General features: G+C 36.5%; 3 protein-coding genes across 4 annotated transcripts; 2 read left to right on the top strand and 1 right to left on the bottom strand.

Annotated features, from left to right (window-relative positions):
* Positions 1–1763: 1763 nt before the first annotated feature.
* Positions 1764–2315, top strand: LOC113752756. Its single transcript, XM_027296823.1, has one exon. It carries the CDS (start codon positions 1764–1766, stop codon positions 2313–2315), a length of 552 nt encoding a protein of 183 aa, XP_027152624.1.
* Positions 2316–5417: 3102 nt separating this feature from the next.
* Positions 5418–19033, top strand: LOC113753638 (alpha-glucan water dikinase, chloroplastic). Of its 2 annotated transcripts, none has more exons than XM_027297842.1 (34): positions 5418–5572; positions 6003–6273; positions 6742–6783; positions 6942–7051; positions 7141–7219; positions 7332–7423; positions 7520–7673; positions 8149–8370; positions 8554–8892; positions 8983–9090; positions 9234–9332; positions 9460–9600; positions 9756–9844; positions 10534–10668; positions 10898–11060; positions 11156–11245; positions 11331–11516; positions 12005–12067; positions 12148–12210; positions 12313–12372; positions 12466–12618; positions 12786–12869; positions 13588–13764; positions 13866–13972; positions 14229–14442; positions 14532–14635; positions 14800–14932; positions 15042–15167; positions 15887–15997; positions 16406–16504; positions 16792–16965; positions 17253–17345; positions 18155–18270; positions 18449–19033. In XM_027297842.1, exons 2-34 carry the CDS (start codon positions 6007–6009, stop codon positions 18651–18653), a joined length of 4398 nt encoding a protein of 1465 aa, XP_027153643.1. In that variant the 5' UTR covers positions 5418–5572; positions 6003–6006; the 3' UTR covers positions 18654–19033. The 2 variants fall into 2 exon arrangements, with proteins under 2 accessions (XP_027153643.1, XP_027153642.1); XM_027297841.1 differs by having other exon boundaries at positions 5997–6273.
* A 10-nt stretch (positions 19034–19043) lies between these two features.
* LOC113753639 (heme-binding protein 2-like) lies at positions 19044–21057 on the bottom strand. The gene is made up of 2 exons (XM_027297843.1): positions 20827–21057; positions 19044–19488 (listed from the first exon to the last, which is right to left on the bottom strand). Exons 1-2 carry the CDS (start codon positions 21054–21056, stop codon positions 19059–19061), a joined length of 660 nt encoding a protein of 219 aa, XP_027153644.1. The 5' UTR covers position 21057; the 3' UTR covers positions 19044–19058.
* Positions 21058–24176: the final 3119 nt, after the last annotated feature.

The raw sequence follows: 24176 nt of genomic DNA, 5'->3' as shown, positions 1-24176 counted from the left end.
GAGACTGACAAGATGCTTGATAGTAGATCATGAATCCGGTATCTCATTTCTGAAAACGCGTAAGGTCTAGAGAGCCATTCCCATAAGGAAAAGAGCATGAATAAGAATAAATAAAATCAACTGGTAATTTACAAATCATAATTTGTTGATAAATCTTATCAAAGGCTGGGTCTGGGTATTGTTACATTCTAACTTAATCACCTTTAGGAAACTTCCGCACAAATAACTTATTAGGGTTATTATTACTTTATCCCCTTAACGTTCGGTGTCACTATTAATTTCTCTTTTAACGTTATTTTTTAGTCACTTTACCCTCAAGACTAACGGTCAAATTTAACGGAGTTTGTTAATTAAAATAAAAAGATAAGTTTAGCCCTTAAAGTTATTATCATTTTACCCCCATAAACTATAGTCTCAACATCAATTTACACCATAGAGTTATTTTTTAGGTAATTTATCCCACCATTAAACCAACTTAGTAAGTTAAAAAACTTTAGAAGAAAATACCCTCTTTTTTGTACAATAAAAATAATAAAAAATTTAGAGTGACTCTTCTCCTCTTTAGTATCAAGAAAAAAGTCAAAATATTAATTTCTTTCTTCTTGGCAATCTTATTAATATTAAAAAAATAGAAAGATTAGAAGGGGAAGGGAGAGGGGGAAAGAGAAATAGAGAGAGAAAACTCAATTTTTTTTTAGAAAATACAAATAAGAAAGAATTAAATACTTTTATTATTTTAAAATTATTTCACTTTACTGTTTACCACCAGATTTCAATTCTAACCCCAATAATCTTAAATTAATACGATAATGTTAGATTTTTTTTTCTTTGCAAAATCTAATTTTCTGTCTCCTTCTTTCCTATCTCCTTTTCTTTTCATAGTATTAATAAGTATGAAAAAAGAAATTTGAGAAAATTCTTTTATTTTTATATTTTTTTTATCTCTTAAAGTTAAAAAAAAAAAGAATGATCATTCTGAACTTTTTATTTTTAATTATATATATAAGGGTAAATATATTTAAATTTTTTTTACCATAGTAGTTAGATTAACGATGAAGTAAAATGCCAAAAAAATAATGTTAAGAATTAAATCGATTATATCACTATAATTTAAAGAAATAAAGTAATAATAACAGTGTAGTAATGCTATATAGAATAAAATGGTATTATTGTCCAAAATTTATTAACATGTTGAGTTGAATTACTTATGGGGGTGAAGTGACTAAAAGATAACGTTAGGGGGTAAATTGATAGTAGTGATATAGTTTAAGGGGGTAAAATGACAATAACCGAACTTATTATAATAAACTGGTATTCTACCAAGTAACTTTTAAACTCCCGCAGAAATGACTTTTTCTCCGTCGTACTTACTTACATTCTAACTTAAGCTCCTTTAGGAAACAACTGGCGATTGATAAATGATCAACGACATATTTCTGGCTGATCAATTATTATGGCAATAAAAGTGGGTTGGCAATAATAACCAGCCACAAATGTTCTCGAGAAATGAACAACGAGGAATCACAAACTTATTTAGTAAATTATGGAAAGCCAATAATAGAGAAAAATTATGGTCCCTAGGCAGTGTAGAAGCCAGATGGAATGGCTATTTTTACGGTGTTTTCCCACAATAAAGAGCAGAAGCGTTACTTGCTTTTATCTCCTTCCATTCACTAGTAAGAGCAGGGCCTGTGAGGAAGGACTCAGGAACAGCCAAAAAAAAAAAAAATAATAAAATAAAGAAGGAGAAAAATTCCCTAGAAATGGCGTTTCTTTCTCACATTTCTTTCTCACAGGTGTTCCTGGTCACAACAATGCTCGTTCTGGCCGGCAATGGAGAGGCAAGAGCCATCATAGGCAGCCCTTTTTGCGCTCAAACAAATCCTGGAGTAGAGATGGATCTTTGTAACTCGCTGGTGAATGGAGCAAGGACCTGGAACGAAGCACTTTCAAGAGTGATCCTTGCAGCCATTGAACAAGTGAAGCCAGTCAAGCCATTGATCGATGGTCTCGGCCCAAAGCTGCCCCCCTCACTCCGTCCAATCTCCAGAGATTCAATCGTACAAACATGCAGCGAATCTTACGGCAATATCCTCGATGAGTTCAACGGAGCCTTGGTAAACATCAGGACTGGAGATAAAACAGGAGCTATCAATTCCCAGCTCTCAGCTGCATTGTCCAGCTTGTCAGATTGCACTGATGGACTTGAGGAATTTGGAATTGATGGAGGTGATCTTAAGAGATTCCAGGGTATTTTGGAGAAGTATGCAAGCCTTTCTTTGGCTGTTTCATCCACCAAAACTAAAAAAACATAGTGCTGATTAATTAATTAATTAATTAATTAATTAGAACTAGAACCGGATCCGTCTAGTAATAAGATTGTTACGGCTGAAGTGTGGTCAAGGTGAGCACACTTCTTGTGGTTTTGATTTGGTTATTCATTGCTACTAGGGCGCTTGTATATTTCATGTTAAGAGTAATTTGAATTTCGGTTCGGCAGGTCACATGAATATCAATAATCATAAATTGCGTTGCAAAACTAATCCCATATTAATGAAAAGTGAACTTTTATTGAGAGGAATGATTCTCGTCTCCCTGGCGGTGTGAATTTCTTAGTTAGAACGCTACTATGTAATATGCATGCAGCTTGTCAGGTAACAGATGAATGGGGAGATTAACCGAACCCAGCTCACTCTCACTCACTGCAGTGCCCTCTTGAAAATATATTTCTAACATATATATATATATATATATGATTGAGAACAAGTTTTGGTACTGAGTTATTAGAAGAAGAGAAGAAGTTTGTAATGCAGAGCGTCGCGACGGTAGCTGATGCAGAATAATCAAACCGTACTCATGCTATTCACAATAAAACATTTCCTTAGTTTATAGCAGCCTTCATCTTTTCCTGATGTGACACCAATATAACTCCATCTTCGCCAAATTGAAGCTTTTCCACTCAACCTTTGTATACTTGAAAAATTTGATTTCTTTTTCCTCGTGATGACATCATTTATGCATTAATAAAGCAGAAGAACCAAATTAACCATGGGGTGTAATCTACTGCTTCTTGTCTGTACTTTGTTTACGGTCGGTTTCTCCATTGAAGCATCTAGTATTCCTTCCAAAAAAAAAAAAGCATCTAGTAACATTAACGGCTTTCTGGCCGCAGGCATGTCAAATCAAATTTTGTTGTGAATGTAAACGTCTTTCTTGTCAAATCAAATTTTTTTTTTTTTTTTTTTGTGTTTGCGCGTGACTGCTGTGACATTTTGCGGCACCGCGTTAGATGATAATAGCCCATACCTAACCAAGAAAAGATAAGCATCCGCTCACGAGCTTCAACTTGATGCATGGACGGCAAAAAGTGAAAATTTTTCTCTTTTCTTTTTTTTTTTTTTTTTTTTTACTTTCTGGGGGTTGAAACGAAGAGGGAAAGTAAAAGAAAAGAAAAAGTGAATCAAGAGGATTGCTTCATTTGCTGGGCAGTTGTTTGCTAAAGAATTAGTAGTACAATGCATATCACAGCACCGGCCGATCGTTAATGAATTTGGTAAAGGTACTAGCAGCCAATTAATATCTTATATATTTACATCGAATATAAATCATTTCAAAATGTGAATCTATAAATCTTGTACATTGATGTCAAATTCCCGGTTTTTAGGTAAGCTCGTTCAATAAATTGTACAGTAAGTTACAAGAAAACGCAACAGAAAAATCACCAATGTATGTATATTCAAGTGGGCCCTATAGCATCTTCGAGATCTTTAATAAAACTACAAAAGAGAGTATTCAGTAGAAATGTAGAGAATCAGCACTTTAAAGGATTATTTTATTAATAGTAGGACGACTCTGTGCATGAACAAATATCTTACGAAAAGTACGAGTATCTCCTGGGAAAAGAAAAAGAGAAAAATATCACAAAAATTCCATTGAGATATGAAAAATGAGAAGAAACCACTTCTCATCTTCATCACAGGAATAAACCCAAATAAAGATCTATTATTTGCGGACTTTATTCTCTTTAACCCTCTGTTTCTTAACTTGGAATTGACTCGATCAAGATGTTTACCTTTTATGGGTTATTTTGCGAATCCAAAAGATTTTACTTCAGAGCCTGTGTTGTTTGGATTGCTATTTCTAGGAGCTTTTGTAAAAAAAAAAAAAATGTATTGTAACAATTTGATATATGTAAATTAAAGAATATATTCATGAAAAAAAGTAAAAATGGGAAAATAGCTCCACAATTAATTAGAATGGGCAAATTAGGTAGTAATCACTAATCGGATATGAATAGAAAAATAATAATAATGTTGGGGATTTATTTCCAATTTAACAGTAAAATTCAGACCACATGTCTGTTACACCTTTTCCTGAAATATCACCATGAAAATCGAACAACCTAAAATTTGTCTAACGCCCCAAGCAAAGCAAATTTGTCTTTTTCTTCCAACCAATAAATATCAAGAAAAGAAAATAAAATATAAACAATCATCATCATACCCGTACTCATGGACCCCCCACTCCCCGCCGCCGCCCATACGTTTCCTCTCAGTATCTAAGCTACACCGCACGTGATCAAAGCCAGCAGTCCCACGCTTTTATATTTCAGGTGTCCTCATCACATCCCCACACGTGTCCAACCACATCCTGATATTCTATCTTTTCCCCTAAGGTTTGGTTATTCTTAAGCTGACCCCCAAGGGTAAATGCCAATCACACTTGTACAAACACAAGTCCAAACATTGGTGATATTACTCCCATATTAAAGTTAAACAAAGAAAATGGAAGATAGTAATATAGTGGACAAATTATACATAAGCTAACAACAAAAAAATATTTTCTTTATTGATTAATTTAAAAAATTTGAGTTTACTTTCAATATGATTATAGATTTTTACACACTCCATTAAATAAGAAAATTATCAAGAAATCGATAAATTATCAATGTGCACTTTAAGTCTGTGCTTTTTTCCTACTTATCAGTGTGCACTCAGTCTTCTTCGGTGAATCAAATCTTGAACACAAAAAGTTAACATCAAGTTCTCCTCTTTAATTTATACTTTATAGATATTTAATTCATGACTAATTTTTCTAATTTAAAAGAATAGCGTAACCTTTAATAAAATATATATAAAGTCAAAGTTATATGTTAAGCTTTTTATTAATGACTAATTTGATAGAGATATTTGTTTGTTGTTTTTGAAGTACAGCATGATTGTAATACCGATTTTTTCCCTTCTTGTTCCTTGAAAAAATGAATAAAAGGAAAAGATATTGTCAAAGGGGCCAAATTTGATTAGTGGATAAATATGATGGATAAATTGAAATTAAACGAAACCTCAGGGTGCAAAGTGAAATTACAGGACATTAAAATCTCCCATCCTTCCCTCTTACGTCGTCTCTGGCTCTCTGTTTCCGTTTTCCAATTTCCAATCTCCGCGAAAAGCTCTCTGGTCATCAACAGTCCAGTAGTCCACTGTCGCACACAGTACACACACTCTCTCCATTCTTTGTCACCACACCGTCTTCAACCTCGTATCTGTCCTCCGTCACGTTGCTCAAATTCAAGGTAAAGCTGCTCAATTCTCAACATGTATTCGTGCTCCTGCCGTCATTTGATGAATTGCGGTGGATTTTAAGCTTGAATTTTGATTCCTTTTTTATATGCTCAGTGAAGTTAAGGACATTGGCAAAATACTTTTGCGTGGAATCGAGGTTAAATATTTGGCAATTGGATTAAGTTTGTAGAAATTCACGCGTTTGCTTCCCAATTCAGTTATCTTGTAGGAATCTTTTCACTTCGTTGCTCATTTTTAGTGAGTCTGTACGTAAGATTTGCTTCATTGATGAATCTTTTTCAATGCTTTTATGCTTCGAAATTTGATAAAGTTGCTTTAATGCTATGTAGATTTCACCTTCAACTTAGGGAAATTGATGATGTTATAGGACTTGGTAGCTGGGTTTTTTTTTTTAGATTATTTGCGTTGATTTAGGTGTAGAGATATGAGCAATTCGATAGGGAATAAGGTGCTGCACCAAAGTTTTCTTCCTTGGACTGTTTTAGAGCCTCGGAGCAGAATCAATTCGACTTCCACTGGTAAAAATACTTTATTTTCACCTCAAGCAACTTCTGCGGCACGAAAATCGCCTATATCTACCGAGTTTCACGGCAGCAAATTGACCGTAAAGGAAAAGAAATTATCAATGGGAAAAGAACGCGGTCTTTCTAGCTTCCCTCGAGCTGTTTTAGCCACCGATCCTTCTTCACAGGTGATTTTCTATTTTTCCGTTGAACTCACGTGGTATTCATTTCTTAGGACTTTTTTACACTTGACTGTTCGCTTTACCTTTATGTTTATGAGAGAAAGGATTGTAGTCTTCTCGTCATGTTTAAAACTAGGTAGTTGAGTGTACTTTACTGTCTGGAAGCCATAGTCTTGAGGGGCTTTGTCATTTTTCATACAAGGCTAGCTAGCAGAATAAGTGCACATTGTCCTTCTCCATGAGAACACTAATGTGGAGATGTGTGCATATTGTTTATAGTTGCATTTTTTTCCGTTCTTGTCTGGTACAGGGATCTAAAGGTGTTGGACTAGTGAGGTTCAGATAATTCAGTTAATTAGCCTCTATGTGATAAGCTGCACTGAGAATTTCTTTAAGTTGAGGTGCACAAAGGAGGTGCACTGAGAAGGTTTTTTAGATACTTGTTAACTGTTACCTTTTCTTGTTTTCTGACAGATTGCGGAAAAGTTCAACCTTGATGGAAATATTGAACTGCAGGTGGGATGGTGTAGTTGGTGGATATTATATCCGATCTTAAATACTTGATACTGCAGTTCTGTTGAGTCTTCCTAAAGTGATTTCTTCACCGTTTCTTTTGAAATATTGGATAAGGAAAACATCTTGGTTAAGTATGTTTTCTGTTTCCCATTGTGCAGGTTGATGTCAAGGCCCCTCATTCAGGATCCAGACCTGCGGTTGACATTAAAGTAACACATAGTGGTGATAACCTAATTCTGCATTGGGGTGCAGTACAAGATAGGAAAGGGTAAGTATGAGAATTATTCTACATGTGTGAGTCTTTAGTAACCGTTGCATATCCTTTTAATACTTCTCTGTGTTGGTCTAAATCACCAGCAAATGGGTGCTTCCTGATTGTCGTCCAGATGGAACTAAAGTATACAAGAATAGAGCACTTAGAACTCCTTTTGTTAAAGTAAGTTCCAAGTAGCTGTGCAATTCAACCAGTGGCATAAACTAACAGGAACATTTATTTAATTTCTTATGCCCGGTTGCTCAAATAACTCATTTATGGTTACACTTCTCAGTCTGGTGATATTGCTTCTCTTAGAATTGAGATTGCTGATCCCACAATTCAGGCCATAGAGTTTCTTATTTTTGATGAAGGCCAGAACAAATGGTAATGCAACATTTCATGCTAATTTATAGCTTCCTTGGCTTACAATGAAAGTTAGTATCTATACTACCTTTTCCTAATTCTCTCCTCTCTCGTTAGGTTTAAGAATAATGGTGACAACTTTTCAATTGGAGTGCCTTCTGGAGGGCCACAGGTTTCAAATGTATCAGTGCCTGAAGATCTTGTGCAGATTCAGGCATATCTGAGGTGGGAAAGAAAAGGGAAACAGATGTATACTCCTGAGCAAGAGAAGGTTAGGAGCCCTTTCTATACAATATTTTAGCATGGAAGTGTCATGTTCTGTGACATTGATGGTGTTGAATTGTTGTTGGAACTTCTAATTTTTGTGTTCATACTATAGAGCGCTATGGGTTTTTTTTTTTTTTTTTTTATGGTTCTGCCAAATACAAAAAGATACTGTACCTCTTTTGTTGAGTCGATCAAGACGCACTCTTTACCTCTTCTGGTTCAATGGTAGTTTTTACTTGTTTGGCTTTATAATCTCTTACTTGTTTAAACATTAAATAATTTCTCTGTTCTTAAATGCTGAGAAAAGAGCAGAAATGTATGATGATGAGATTTAGTTGTTTTGGGAAATGTAGTTGTTTTCTTTAGGAAATTGTTTCTGTAGTGGTATTAACCAATATAAGAATGATGTCTTTTAGTTTTGAAACAGGAAGATATGCGCTTATAAGTCACTTGTAGTTGGTTCTATTTCTCTTTCGCAGGAGGAGTATGAAGCTGCTCGAACTGAGTTACTGGAGGAAATAGCAAGGGGTACTTCCATCCAGGACCTTCGAGTAAGGTTAACTAAAAGAAATGATGCAAATGAAAGCAAGGATCCACCTGTTCCTGAAAGGAGCAATATCCCTGATGATCTTGTGCAAATACAAGCTTATATACGATGGGAAAGAGTTGGGAAGCCAAACTATTCTCCAGAACAACAGCTTGTAATTCCTTAACTTTGCTTATTACACACTCCCATACACACAGATGCATTATCTAGATATTCTCATCTTGTGCTTATACAAGCATATGAACTAAGATTGCATTGCATTCATGAAATATTCATTTGGTGTCCTGTGGAACACTGGTGTCAATATAACTTATGATCTGAGTATTTGTGGTAATAGAAAGAATTCAAAGAAGCAAGAAAAGAGCTTCAACTTGAACTACAGAAGGGTACTTCACTTAGTGAGATACGAGAGAAGATTGTAAAAGGAGAAATACAAACCAAGGTTGCTAAACAACTGGAGAAAAAGAGTTATTTTACTGCTGAAAGAATTCGGAGAAAGAAGAGGGACACCACACAACTTGTAAATAAGTACCCTTCTCGATCTAGAGAAGAGAGGACCTATTCAGAACCACAAGCTCTATCTGGAATTGAGCTATTTGCTAAGGCAAAGGAAGAAGAGGTTGATGGTTCCATCATGGACAAGAAATTATACAATCTGTCTGATGGGAAACTTCTGGTGAGAATTTAATTTTGTGTATGGTGTTGCCCCAATGAGTAAACTCTTATGCTATAATGGTAAAATTTTATTTCCTTGCTTTATTTGAAGGTACTCAGTGCAAGGTCCTCTAGTAAGATGAAAATTTATCTGGCCTCAGATGTTAAAGAGCCACTTATTCTTCACTGGGCTTTATCCCGGAGACCTGGAGAGTGGATTGTAAGATATTCAAAACTATTTTATTTAGGATGTGCTGGATATTTTCTGTAGAAAAAAGTATAATGGGAAATAATGTCTCCCGTTGCACCATTTATCTTACCTTCAGTTAAGTATTTACAAAGCTAGGTGGAAAAATTATGCAGGCACCCCCTTCAAGTGCATCGCCCCCTGGTTCAGTTTCTTTGGATAAAGCCATTGAAACACAATTTTCAAAAACTTCTTCTGACAACTTAACTTACAAGGTGCACTGCTGGGAACTTCGTATGCTTTTTTGTGATCTTGAAATTTTATATTCTAAATAATTCAGGAGAGAACTAGCATATGAAAAATTTGTAGATAGCAATCTCATACTTTAGCTTCAATTCTCAGGTTCAATCCCTTGAAATAGAATTTGAAGATGACAATTATCTGGGAATGCCATTTGTTCTTTTGGCTGATGGGAAATGGATAAAAAACAAAGGATTCGACTTTTATGTTGAATTTGGTGCTAAAACTAAGCAGATCGAGCAGGTCTCTCTTTCTCTCTCTCTCACACACACACACAGAGACGAAGCAACCAAAGATCCCAATCGTATTTTATGTACCTCTTCTTACAGTTGTTGCTTTCAAAATTCTATGACTTTCTAGATGTGGTGACAACTGATTAGACTTATTTTCCAAACTAGGCTGCTGGAGATGGCAGGGGCACAGCAAAGGCTTTGCTGGACAAGATAGCAGAGATGGAAAGTGAGGCTCAGAAATCTTTTATGCACCGGTAAGGACTTTAATTTGACAAATTATGTGTGCCTCTGCTATAGCATAACATCTGTTGAGGTTTCCTAGATTGTCAGGACGAAGTTCTTAAAGCAATATCCTAAATACAGTAGATTTTTAGCCTCCACCTACTTTCCTTTTTTTTCCTGAAGGTTTTGTATGCAATTCTATAATTCTGTGGGAACATGAACATCAAGTTTTTTCGTGGGTTTTACTGAGCAAATGACATCCAAGGAGCTTAGTAAAGATCCATCATCTGCCTTCAATTGGATGAGGAGTAGTTGACCTGAAACTGCTGGTTCCAATTTTGGTATTGTTGTTGGATAGAACCTTCGCCGATAACTGTTAACCTTCGCCGATAACTGTTTTCTAAAATCTCTCCTTTTTTTTGCTCATTTTTTGTTGTTGATGCAGGAAGAGTTTTTCTAAGTTATTATACTAGTAGCTTTTCTTATATTCTAGATTACGTTGGACTGAAATTATGAGTTCTTGCTCTATGAATGGATCTTGATGTGTCTTAGAAAAACCAGACAGTATGATGAAAATTTGCTCGGTCTGCATGTGCTCTCTGCCTTTTAATTTAGATGGATGTTTCATTGTGTCATAAGAAACCCATTTTAATCTATTTTCTGGTTCTATTATTCATTTATTTTGAATCGCAGTTTATGAGTGTACTTTCCTCTCTTTCAGATTCAATATTGCAGCAGACTTGACAGAAGAAGCTAGGAGTGCTGGTGAATTGGGCTTTGCTGGGATTCTTGTGTGGATGAGATTTATGGCCACTAGACAGTTGATTTGGAATAAGAACTACAACGTAAAGCCCCGGTAATGCAATAAGCTCTTGGGAAAGTTTGAGTTTTTTGATAATTTATTCATGAAAACTGACTGATAAGTTTGGACTTTTACAAGTTCTGCTGTTGCTTTTACTAAAAGTCTCTGTAAAGCATAATTTCCTCTTTTCTCAAACTAAATTCAGCTTCGTTGTGCTCTGATATTGCTGTATGTGAAGTCCTTATCTCTTTATGTTGACTATCTTAATCTCCATTCTATATAGTGAGATAAGCAAGGCTCAGGACAGGCTCACAGAACTACTCCAGAATGTTTATATAGATCAACCACAATATCGTGAAATTTTGCGAATGATTATGTCAACTGTTGGTCGTGGAGGTGAAGGAGATGTGGGCCAGCGCATAAGGGATGAGATCCTTGTTATTCAGGTGGACATTGGAAGCCTTGCTTTATTCTCTCTTTCTGCACATTCTTGCCTCTCTTTCGTGTGACTCACTTGGGCAAGCATTCTTTAAAATTTCAGAGGAAAAATGATTGTAAGGGTGGAATGATGGAGGAGTGGCATCAGAAACTGCATAATAATACAAGCCCAGATGATGTTGTGATCTGTCAGGTATTTTCCGTGGTTGGATTCTACCTTTACGCACTTTATTTCACTAACGATGTGATATATCATTTGTTTACTTACCCTCTTGTAGGCATTGATTGACTATATCAAAAATGACATGGACATCAGTGTTTACTGGAAAACCCTCAAGGAAAATGGTATAACAAAAGAACGCCTCTTGAGTTATGATCGTGCAATCCATTCTGAACCAAATTTTAGGAGAGATCAGAAGGATGGCCTTCTACGTGATCTTGGGAAATACATGAGAACACTGAAGGTTGGTACTTCAAACACATGATAATGTTATAACTCTTTCCGTCTTGTATGTGTAAGGTTTCTCTGAAGTTTGTTTCAGTGTTCTGCTAAGAGTAATGATAAGCAATTAAAATTTTGGACTACCACTAATTGAAAAGTTTGAGATGTTTCCACAGCTCTCCTAATAGTTGAGACTGAAATAAATTCCTTATGTTTGTGGTTTCATTCGCTGAAGCCCAACCACCTTTAGAACAACTGTAATGCTGAGTATGGAATTCCTGTATTGACTTGTGAAATGGAATCTGAAGTAATGATGTAGTCAGAAACTCTGTTACCTTTCCTTTCTGGCAGTGTTGTGGGAAATTGATCTTTTATTCCTGTCGTCTCCTTAATGCGTTTGAGGTTGCATAACTGCATATGGAAAGATGATGTGACAGTCACCTAATTTACTTCCCTATAGTAGTAGTATCATATTTGATAACAACTGCTATTCACTTTTACTTTGCGCAGGCAGTGCATTCTGGTGCTGATGTTGAGTCTGCAATTGCAAATTGCATGGGTTATAGAGCGGAGGTAATCAGATTAATATGTTGTGTTACTTGAATATGGCGTTTCTTGCCATTCTTCCTAAAAGAGCCACTGATTGTCATCAGGGAGAAGGCTTCATGGTTGGAGTGCAGATAAACCCTGTTTCAGGGTTGCCATCAGGATTTCAGGTAGTGTCAAAGATATATTTTATTTGAGTGGCCTTGATTTTTCCTTTTCAGATTAATGTTTTACATAGATTTCTATTATCCAATGGTGAATCCTTTTTGCAGGAACTGCTACAATTTGTTTTAGAGCATATTGAAGATAAAAATGTGGAAGCTCTACTTGAGGTAGGTAAATTCTTCTTGAGAAATTCTATATTTTATGATTGATAATGTTTTTTATGCCCTTTAAGACACTTTTTAAAAAAATATGGTCTTCAGGGTTTGCTTGAGGCTCGTCAGGAGCTTAAGCCATTACTTTTCAAGCCAAATAACCGCCTTAAGGACCTCATATTTCTGGATCTTGCTCTTGATTCTTCTGTTAGAACAGCTGTAGAAAGGGGCTATGAGGAATTGAATAATGCCAGTCCAGAGGTACTATTTTCCCTTGAATTCCTTTTACCTTCTTTTGGGTGTCTTAGATTCATCAGTGTTCTATTTTGGGCCTAGAATTGTATCTGGATTCTCTGTTCTTCCACTTTGTTACTAGAGCTTTATACAGCTTAATTCTTTATTTATCACCCTGTTGTCTTGTTTTGCAGAAAGTTATGCATTTCATCTCTCTTGTCCTTGAAAACCTCGTGCTTTCAATTGATGCTAATGAAGATCTTGTTTATTGCTTAAAGGTAACATTGCATCAATGTCTGTAATTCTTGTTTCCATTCTTTTAATGTGTATTATATATAGAACCTTGATTTTCCTGAATCTTAAGTTCATGAGATCCAGAACACTTGACAAGTCTGGTAGTATTTTAGGTTTCATGTCTGAGTGAATTCCTATAAAATTCAAGAGAATGTAAAACTTGTTATTTTTCTGGTTGATTAATTGAAAATTTCAGGCTTTATCTCTAATGATGTTCAATGGCAGAACTTTTAGGCTTATCAGAACTCATAAGGAAATTTTTGTACAACCTCTGGTTATTAAGTTATAAAAAATTCTTTTTTCATCTCTGAAAATTAGACAAGCATGTTTTGGAAGCACTAAGGAAACTTGACAAAGGGGTCTGGTTGTGCACCTTCATTATCATGACATAGTTAAGGTGAGTTGTTTGCTTCCTCACGTGTGGTGCATTATCTGCTTCTTTCCATGGCATGTGAGGTGACAAGCATTCTCGATCGTGGCCTAGTGTTCTTTGTTGTTAAGATGGATCCAACAATCACATTTCAGCTGTTTGCTTGAACTTTTAATGATCAGTAGTTAGTCACAAGTCGCTCAAGTTCAAGGATAACAGGAAATAGCAACACGGGCATACATAAGCTCTTGCATGAGTGTGCTTTGACTTTTTTATTTTTTACTATTTATATACTAATTAATACTTCTTGAATGTGCTTAACATTTGTCAAGGGATGGGATAAAGCACTAGACATGTCAAAAGGTGGAGATCAAAGCTGCGCCTTATTTGCAAAGTCAGTTCTTGACAGGACGCGACTTGCACTTGCAAGCAAGGCAGAGTGGTACCATCAGTTATTGCAGCCAACTGCAGAGTACCTTGGGTCACAGCTTGGAGTGGACCAATGGGCTGTATGTTAACTGAATTGAACCTGGAGATATGATTATTGCTATACACTTTAAAGAACCTAGCACCTGGTGTCTTATTCTTCTTTTATCATTACTTTATGCAGGTAAATATATTCACTGAAGAAATGATCCGTGCAGGATCTGCTGCTTCATTATCTGCACTCCTTAATCGGCTTGATCCTATTCTTCGAAAAACTGCTCATTTGGGAAGGTTGATTGGATATGCATCACCCTTATAGAGTTCAATGTGCAATTATGTTAATGCATCAAATATTATTAGTGTATTCTTCAATTTCAGTGCATAAAGGTTTACCATGAATTTGTTTCATCTCTCATGAGCTTGAGCCTGATTTTGGAACTCAAATCAAAACTTGAGAGCTTCTTTGAAAGGACTTACGCATATTACCTTATTGTTGCAATCTCTCAATGAGTATGTTAAGTAATACGACTTTCATGGCTTGACACAGTTGGCAGGTTATAAGTCCAGTTGAAGCTGTTGGAAATGTTGTTGTTGTGGATAAATTACTCTCTGTCCAGAATAAATCATATGAAAGAAAAACAATTTTGGTGGCAAAATCTGTAAAAGGAGAGGAAGAAATTCCTGATGGTACTGTTGCTGTGTTGACACCAGACATGCCAGATGTTCTCTCTCATGTTTCTGTTCGAGCAAGAAACAGCAAGGTAGTGCCCTCGATCAGCCTGAGTTTAATTGTTTTTGGAGAACAGTTGAACGCTAATATGCCCTTGGAAATGTGTCTTCGTGTTGATAGGTATGCTTTGCTACATGCTTTGATTCCAGTATATTGGCTGATCTCCAGGCCAAGGAGGGGAAGTTCTTGCGCTTGAAACCTACTTCCGCTGATATAATTTATAGGTGTGCTCACCAATCACATACTTCTCTGGGTACATTTGTTGTAGGACACATGATTAAATGTCATTTGGTGGTTGTCAATGCAGAGCTCCTCTCTTATGGAGTTCACTGGAAATGCATACTCTGTGGAAATGAAACTAACTTTTGTTTATGACATAAATTTTCAGTGAGGTAACAGAAAGTGAGCTGAAAAGTTCAAGTAACTTCAATGATGCTGGCCCGTTACCATCTATTACTTTAGTTAGAAAGCAGTTTGGCGGTAAATATGCAATATCATCCAAGGAATTCACTAGTGAAATGGTGAGGCTTCATACATCAGATTTTCTTTTATTTTCCTTTCACATGATACTCTCAAGATTCCAACATGTACTTCTTAAGTGTATAACTTATACTCTTTCCTCTTTGTCAGGTTGGAGCTAAGTCACGGAATATTGCATACCTCGAAGGAAAAGTACCATCTTGGATTGGGATCCCTACCTCAGTTGCCCTTCCATTTGGAGTTTTTGAGAAAGTTCTTTCAGATTATTTGAACAAGGTATATTCATATTCAGAGTCTCATGCATTTGTATTGTTATCCAATGAAAGTCGTGTGCCCTCTCTTAATAATAGGGTATGGCTGGCCTGGTGCAGTTTTTTTTTTTAAAACTGACTCTATATTGCTTGACACTTGTAGCTAGTTAGACAATGAATTTCTTTCTTAAAATGTGAACGATAATGAATCGATAGAAGAGGCAAACCTACTTGCTTCTTTGTTAGTAAATTAGCTGCTTATTCTTGAGTTTGGTGTAAGGTTGACATGGATAATCTAGAAACCAGGCGCTTATTAAATAATCTATTAAATTGTTCACATGCAGCCGATGAATAATAAAGTTGTAGGGTAATTTTAGCTTATTATAATACTTACACAGAAAAGAAACTACATAAATAACCTTTCAAGTAATGTTGCAATGTTGTAAAGTTGTAGAGTAATTTTAGCTGTAATGTTGACATCGATGATCTGTAATGTTGTAAAGTTGTAGGGTAATTTTAGCTTATTATAATACTTACACTGAAATAAAACTAAATAAATAACCCTTCAAGTAACTTTTGACACTTAAATATTCATTTTCATTTTCTTGTTACTTTATAAGCTTAGATTGGATCTTTGTTATTTGGAGGAGATCAAGGCACCTCTCTTGCTCTTATTACTATTTGTAGTTTTTATTATTATTGTGGCATTTAATTTTCATTCTAATTGTGAATGGTACTTGACAGGAAGTGGCAGCAAAAGTCAAGGATCTGAAGAGGAAATTACACAGAGGAGACTTCCATGTCCTTGGTGACATTCGCAGGACAGTTTTGGACCTTGCGGCACCATCGCAGCTGGTATGCTATGTTATTTTCTTGTCTTTATTGTCCAATTATTTGACCTTCTGAAAATTGAGATTGAGATGCATATGCTTCTTGATCTTTCCCTTGAAATTTTCTTCAAGAAAGAAATATCCTCGATGACACACGCCTTCTAAGTTTATATGGTTGGTTTCAGCTCTTCCACCTTTCATACTGGATCCTCAAGGATGTTTGCTCTCTCAATTCATTATATATAGGTGCTCTAGAGTTGATAATCCTTGAATCTTGTTTGGGCCTTGATTTTGGGAGTTGTCATGGTTTTGTCTTCTCTATAAACCTGACCTGAGGAACACATCGTTTACCTTTCAGCACATCACGAGTCTTAAGTATAGTATCACTATTGGATTTCAACCTCAGCTAACACCTTTCGTGAGATTTACATAGGTAAAGGAACTTAAAGACAAGATGCAGAGTTCTGGCCTTCCTTGGCCTGGCGATGAAGGCCAGCAACGATGGGAACAAGCTTGGATGGCTATAAAAAAGGTGGAGCTATATGTCTTTCGCTGCAAGCTTATCTTCATTACTTTGTTTTTGTCTCTTTGAGGTGAAGAATTCTTTGAGTTCCATATAGGAATAGAAGATTCAAAACTAGAATTAGCTTCATGTTGTCTTGTGTAGATAGTGGAAAAGAGTAATTCTTCTTTCTAGATTTATAGCTTGGATTCTTTTGGTAATATCAAGGTGATCTGTGAATATTTGTTACTGGTTTAAGTGTTTCTAGTGTATTAAGAGCATTTGGGGCTTGAACATTGTGGTTTCTCATTTGCCAGGTCTGGGCTTCAAAGTGGAATGAGAGAGCATACTTCAGCACAAGAAAGGTCAGACTTGACCATGATTATCTCAGCATGGCAGTCCTTGTTCAAGAGATAATAAATGCAGATTATGCATTTGTTATCCATACTACTAATCCATCTTCAGGAGACTCGTCAGAAATATATGCTGAGGTAAACCTAACTTGTAGTCAATAGTGTTGTTGTATGTCAAAACCAAGGGAATTTTATGTCCCATTACCTTCTGGGCTTCAGTTAGAAGGAAAAAATTCTCCTATTTATGGAGTCGCAGACAATGTTTTAGTACATTACCAGTTAGAACAAAGTTTTTAGTGACGACACCCTTAAGATATTCTACTGTAGTGGATGTGAAGCTAGTTTATTCAGCAGACTGTTAATCAGCATGCCTTTTCAGAAGTACTGTTAAATAAGTAATGAATGTTTTAACATTTTTGGAACAGGTGGTCAAGGGTCTCGGAGAGACGCTTGTAGGAGCTTATCCAGGCCGCGCGCTGAGTTTTATCTGCAAGAAGAATAGTCTCAATTCTCCTGAGGTGGGTGGCAGAATACTTCAATCTTGATATCTAAAATTTTTGCACATCTTATGCCTGTGTTTTAGTTCAAATTTTATCCATGTTTATACTGGCAGCGAACAAAATTTAGCCTGAACATATACACACAAAACTCAAAGTAATACAAAATGTGATTTCTAGAATATGCAGCTTAGACAAATTGATCTGTCATTTTGTGTATCAGTGTCTTCTGCAATCATCTGATTATACGTTACTCATTCTTGTTGCAAGTTTCTTACCTGTCACAGCTGTGGATTTTACTTACCTTTTGAACTGTCATTGTTGATTAGCCACCTGACACAAAAGGAACCAGTTAGGAGCAAGTAATTTATCTGTTGAATTTATTTAGAGGTGTCAACCTCAACCCAATTATATTGACCCACCCAAACCTGCCCACTAATAAGTGGACTTGGGTATGTAATGATCTTTGAATGAGTATAAATGGGTACCCAATGAAATCCATTTAATTGGTAGGTAGTGGATCGACTTGGCTTACCCATTTAAAAATAGAATTTCAAGTGAGTTATAAATGGGTATCATACCCATTTCTTAAATGGGTATAAATGAGTTGATTTATTTTGACCCATTTATTAAATGGGTATAAATGAGTTAACCTAATTATATCCATTATCCAACATGACCTGCTCAAATTTGCCCGAGTCACCTATTTTGACACTTCTAAATTTATTTCATCATAGATTCCTTGGTTTTCATCTTTTGTTTTGTAAAAGGTGGTTGCTACAATCGACTGTCATGTCTATCGACATCATTCATGGATTGAGCATTTTCAGGTATTGGGTTACCCCAGCAAACCCATAGGACTTTTCATAAGGCGATCTATAATCTTCCGATCAGATTCCAATGGTGAAGATCTTGAAGGATATGCTGGTGCTGGTCTCTATGACAGGTAAAGTGATTTCCTAACCAAATGAGCTTCTCCAGTTGCACTGTTATTCAAAAATGTTTTCTTTCACTTCCAAGCCCTCTAACTACTAGCATCATCTGAGATTCTGAATTATAGACGTTGCAGAAAGGAACTAGTTCCTCACACTGATCAACACGAATTTTTGTTCTGCTTGCTGCAGTGTTCCAATGGATGAAGAGGAGAAAATTGTGCTTGATTACTCCTCAGACCCATTAATCACTGATAGCAACTTCCGCCAATCAATCCTCTCTAACATAGCACGTGCAGGAAATGCGATTGAAGAGTTGTATGGATCTTCTCAAGACATTGAAGGTGTGGTAAAGGATGGAAAAATATATGTTGTCCAGACCAGGCCCCAGATGTGAGCTAATGTCCTGGTTTGTTCGTCTTATGCATCAATATACAGAAGAATATTTACTTGTTTGCACTAGATATGGCCGTATAAAACAATTCAACAACCACAACCCTCAATACTCATCCAGAAGGGGTGGTGGTCTTAGGGGTCTTGTGGGCAAAGCGAACAAGAAGGTGGAGCAGTAACTAATGGGACTTGAGGGTGAAGTTGGTACGGAAGCTGAACGTTGCCATGCAAATTTATAACACGAAACCCATTTTTCTGGGACATTTGATTGATATCCAATTCTATTGTTGTTGTAATAATAACAAGTCCCATCAAGAGCTGTAATGGATATTACAATGTAAAAGTTCAATATGATTAATATATAACAGAAATTTATTTCCCATACAAGAGGAATAGCAAATAGAGTACTTCAGAAAGAAGGGCACCCTTCAACAGCAAAAGCTGATGCATTCAGCCACACTTCATTTAAACGTCCAGAAAGATGAGAGGGGGCATTATATTGGGCAATCGAGAAGATAGCTGTATCTTCCAAGATTTTCGTCTTTCCATTGAAGATTTTGTTTAATGTGACCACGAAAGCCTGAGTTTCGTTTCTGATGCTTTCATCTTGAGCGAACCCAGAAAAGCTTTTTACTGCTAAGCATTGGCTATTCCATCTTTCAAACTGCAAATTAAGTTCAGTTTTGGGCAGTGGCGGTGCAGCCGCATATTTTGCTGGCAGGTAAAACTTGACATAACAGTCAGAGCCATGTGTTCCGGGCACGATAGTGGTTAGGATAGGAGCAGTAATCACCATTTGAGAAGAGTTGAGGTTGGCACCGCGAATATATTGATACACCCTGAGATCAAGGTTGCAACCGTAAAAGTTAACGAGCTATATCGACAAACAGGGGTCAAAGCTGTAATTGAATTGTCTGAGATGGTCCGCATGAGTATTTTTCGTCATGGGGATCATTCTGCTTTAGACCATGGTCATGGGTTCTCACGGTTTTATTTCTTCAAGAGAACCAAGATCGTCATGGATTTTGTCTTAAATCTGGGTAGATAACTAACCAATTTTTGTCGGAAAAAAGGATAGACTCAACCTACTACTAAGAGGGTCACATGACCGAATTACATGCCCCGTTATCGTTTTGTAAGTGCAAGGAACATACATAGACTCAAGAAATATTCAAATGGCAGTCTATAGATGCACTATGCTGGTGACTAGGGATGGCAATGGGGGCCTTTCGGGGCGGGGGTTGGGGCGGGGGGTGGGGCGGGGGCGGGGGGGAATTTTTTCCCCCCGCTTAGAAACGGGGCGGGGGGCGGGGGAGTATACCCCCGCCCCGCCCCCCGCAAAACAAAAAAAAGTATATATATAATTATATATAACATGTAAGTTAATTAGTTATAAACTTATGATAATGATATTATTAGTTAGATGTATTATATAATGTATATTAGTTTATGTAATATAATTGATATTATCAATTATATGAATAATTCTACATGTCTACTAATAGAATTTATTAATTAGTTATACTAAATTTACTAATACATTTATACTAAATTTCTAATTACACTTAATAGAATAACACTTTTTTCTCAAAAAAAAGCACAAACACAATAATGAATTAGTGATTGCATTTGTACTAAAAGTGAAAACTTGACTATTTTAGTTATATTTATTTCATCATATTGGATTGTATTCAAATAACTTATGTTTGATTGTTTTTATGAGTTTCAATTGTAAAATTACAATGAATAATAATTTGGTGATGTGTTGATATTTTAGTACTTGATTATTTATTAAAATTTAATTATAATAAAATTATATAATAAAATTTTATTAACCCCGCGGGGGCACCCGCGGGGGAAGCGGGGCAAGGCGGGGCGGGGGGGGGGGGGCGGGGGGAGCAAGAGGCGGGGATGGGGCGGGGGACGGGGGGAACTAATAGGCAACGGGGCGGGGGACGGGGGAGGGGTCCCCCGCCCCAACCCCGCCCCGTTGCCATCCCTACTGGTGACTACGATGAATATATATATATTACATTATTGTATCTTATGATCTCATGCAACCGTCGTGAAGCGGATGGAGATGCTTGGCGTAGAAAGAAACGAAAGAAAAAAGCCTTCGTGGCCAGTGGCTGCTATACTTAAATTCAAGATGTGAAGACTGGAGAGAGGATAGTGACCTGTGAAAACCATCTTTTGTGGATTTTTCGAATGAAGTAGCATTTCTAACAGCAGCCGACACCCAGAAGGATTCTTCGTATAACCTGATCTCGACATCAGATTCCAAGTACTGCAGAATCACACGGTATTCTGGAGACTCAATGCTGCTGACGTAGTTGATCATTGTGAGTAAGATGATGAGGAATTTTAAAATCATCAGCATCCATGTTTTCTCCTCCAACTCCTCCATTTTATTGTTAAAATCTGTTTCCTAGTTTGTAAAACTGATTTGCATGTCGCGTTTGAGCTTTGGCCGCTTTAAATAGATTCAATAATATTCCTTTGCCTCGACAAAACTAAGGTTTTGAAATTTATTTCTTTAATTTACAAATCAGCTTGTTCATTTCTTTTGCCCCTCTTACGTGCTATTGGCCTTCATTCCCTCCTTCGCATTAAAGAACAATTAAAGAATAAGTTAACAACTAGCACGACCATGGCCTCAGTGCATTACGGTCACAATCTCGTCCACAGAATCCACAACAAACATAAAATTCTTATGCAGCACTATGGAGGTTCGTGGCAGGAAAGTCCAAAGCAACTTAATTATACCAAAGCAACTTTTAATTATACTTTGCACCCCACCTGCAATTTTCTCTCCACTTCTACAGATAAAGATATATTTTGATATAGCAAGTTGGCCTGGACTCATTCAGCATAGCCGATTTAATTTTTGCAACAGATAACGTAAAAATTCTCGTATCTAAACCACTACAATATTTATTCAAAAAAAACCCAAAAGAAAAGGGAATATGGTAGAACATATTCTCTTCCACGAAAAGGAAATAGTAGAACAATGAAAAAAATCCCAAAAAAAAAGGAATTCCACGAGACAGTTAACCTTTGTCAAAGATACAATCAGGATTCTAAACCATTTTTTCATAGTTTTGATAATTAAATATAATAAGTTGTACGTAATAGGCTTTGCATGACAAGATTATTCTTGATGATTTTTGTTCTTTGTTAAAAGAAGATTTTAACCAGAGAGTTCAGAGCAAGTTAATACCCTTATTTTTTTTTTTGTCGATACGATAGCTTCCTATACTATAGGGAGGGGGAGAGCCCGAAGAGATCCTGGGGTAATCCGGAGGAGACTGAACCACCACCGGACGACCAGACGAGTGCACTACGCACCGTTCTGGATTTTTCAAGCAAAGTCACATTTAATTGTAGCAAATTGATGGGAGGTAAGGTTTGAACCCTTGACTCCTACCCCACCAAGCCTTAATGCATTGGTGGTGGCCAAGGCTGGTGGACCAGACGAGTGCACTACGCACCCGTCTGGATTTTTCAAGCAAAGCCACATTTAATTGTGGCAAATTGATGGGAGGTAAGATTTGAACCCTTGGCTCCTACCCTACCAAGCCTTAATGCATTGGTGGTGGCCACCAACTCAAAAGCTGGTGGTTTAAGTTAATACCCTTGTCATTTGAGTTGGGTTTTAGGGACAATAATTAATGAGTAAAAACTAGATGTTCATAAAAATGCAGCCCAATCCTTTGGACCGAGAATAGATGGGTTAAACCCTAGTTAATGGGCCTCTAATTCTATGTGACATCCCTCTATTTCAATGTCCACGCCCAAATCCAAAATCACCACCTTACCAAAACTTTGCCCCTCGTAAATTTTGCGCTGAGGATCCGTTTGTTTCAAGTGAAAGAAAATATTTTCCTAACTTACTGTGCTTGGTTATACAAAAGTTATTGAAAATATTTTATTGTGTAAAAGATTTTCACTCATCCTATGTAAAAGTTGTTTTCCGAAACACACACGTCCCGCTTAATAGAGGTATCTGTCAAACTTTCAAAACTTATAGCGTGTTCAAAATAAAAAAAAAAAAGGCCTCACCCTGCTGACCCTATTCTAGTAATTAATTATGTATAATAGGGACATTCTTTTCTAGAAAAACTTTCAACAATGAGAGTGCAAGATATATGTCACAATAAGCATTGCGTGTGATTGATATTTGACAATGAATGGCCAGCAATTTGTTTATTGCTCAAGGAGAAATTTTTTATTCATATATACATTTCTCTAAGATTTTTTTAAAGTTAAACAACGAGATAAATTTTTTTTATTTTGCATGAAAAGAAGTATGTGGTTATAATGCGTAGAAAGTAAAGATAGAGGTAAAAGTGAAAATATTTCAAAAGTTAAACAAACACCAGAAAATGAAAGTAAGAAAATATTTCCAATAGGCCAACCCAACGGACCCTAAAATTTTGTTAAATTTTCCGACTTTACACGTTACTGAGAATGAGAATTTGCGGAACTTGCCGACCAAATCTATGGAAGTCTCGATCCTTTTACCTTTATTATCTTTGATTCTTTGTCATAGTCAGTAAATATGTATTGTCAATGACTCTTATCCTAATGCCTTATAAGAAGGACCTTTCGGTGGCTGAATATGTTTTCGCTTTAGTCCTAAGCTGATTCATTTCAATAAACCCTTTCCATACTATTCACCGCCCTTAATAAGAAGCTGGTAACAATCACTCTCAAAATTTTTCAAATATATCTTCGAGAAAGTAAACCTTTAATATATTAAACTCCGGGTTTGGCGAGAACGAGGAGGTGCCTAATTAGATGCTTATATGCCTTAATAGTTCATATGATCATGACCAAAAAAACAACAGGCCGGTCCTGCCACCCCTGATGCAAATTGTACTTTGGGATGCAGACCTCACGATATTGCGGAAAAGTAAAAATTACCAAACCTCTTTTATTTTCGGGTGAAAAGATTAGTGTCATTCGTTAGCCCTACCCGTATACAAGACGGTCGAATTGTGTTAATTAATATAGACAGCGATAATGAATTTAAAATGGAGTCTTAGAGGAGGTGCATGCAATCAATCAAGAACAGTTGGATCGTAATAATGGGATGTTACAATATGAAGCAATAAGAAAAGAATTTGTTCAGGAATATGTAGTTGGCACGAGGAACATCATCAAGTGCATCATGATGATGCAATGGGGAGTTGGCCCATGAGAAGGGATGATTCATGATGCTGCGAGCATGCTACACACAGTCACACACCTAAAATAAAAAAGAAGTGGAAGGATGCATGGATAGATTAGAGAAAGGTTAGCAGCATTTCATTTCTTTCCAAGGGTTCCCACCAGCCCACCCTTCCTTCTCAAATCATGATGGTTGGTTTAGGGAAATCTCCACTTTGGACTGGACTGCTGTGATGGATGTGGTCAGCGACATCTCTCAATGCCCCTGTCCCTCTCTTTGCGAAATTGCGAATTGCCAACCTTTTTTTTTTTTTTTTTTGCTATTTGTTTCAACTTCCATTGAATTGGTTAAGAA

The sequence above is a fragment of the Coffea eugenioides genome, chromosome 11 (assembly GCF_003713205.1).
Source record: "Coffea eugenioides isolate CCC68of chromosome 11, Ceug_1.0, whole genome shotgun sequence".
Classification (NCBI taxonomy): domain Eukaryota; kingdom Viridiplantae; phylum Streptophyta; class Magnoliopsida; order Gentianales; family Rubiaceae; genus Coffea; species Coffea eugenioides.
This window is presented reverse-complemented; position numbering and strand designations above follow the sequence as displayed.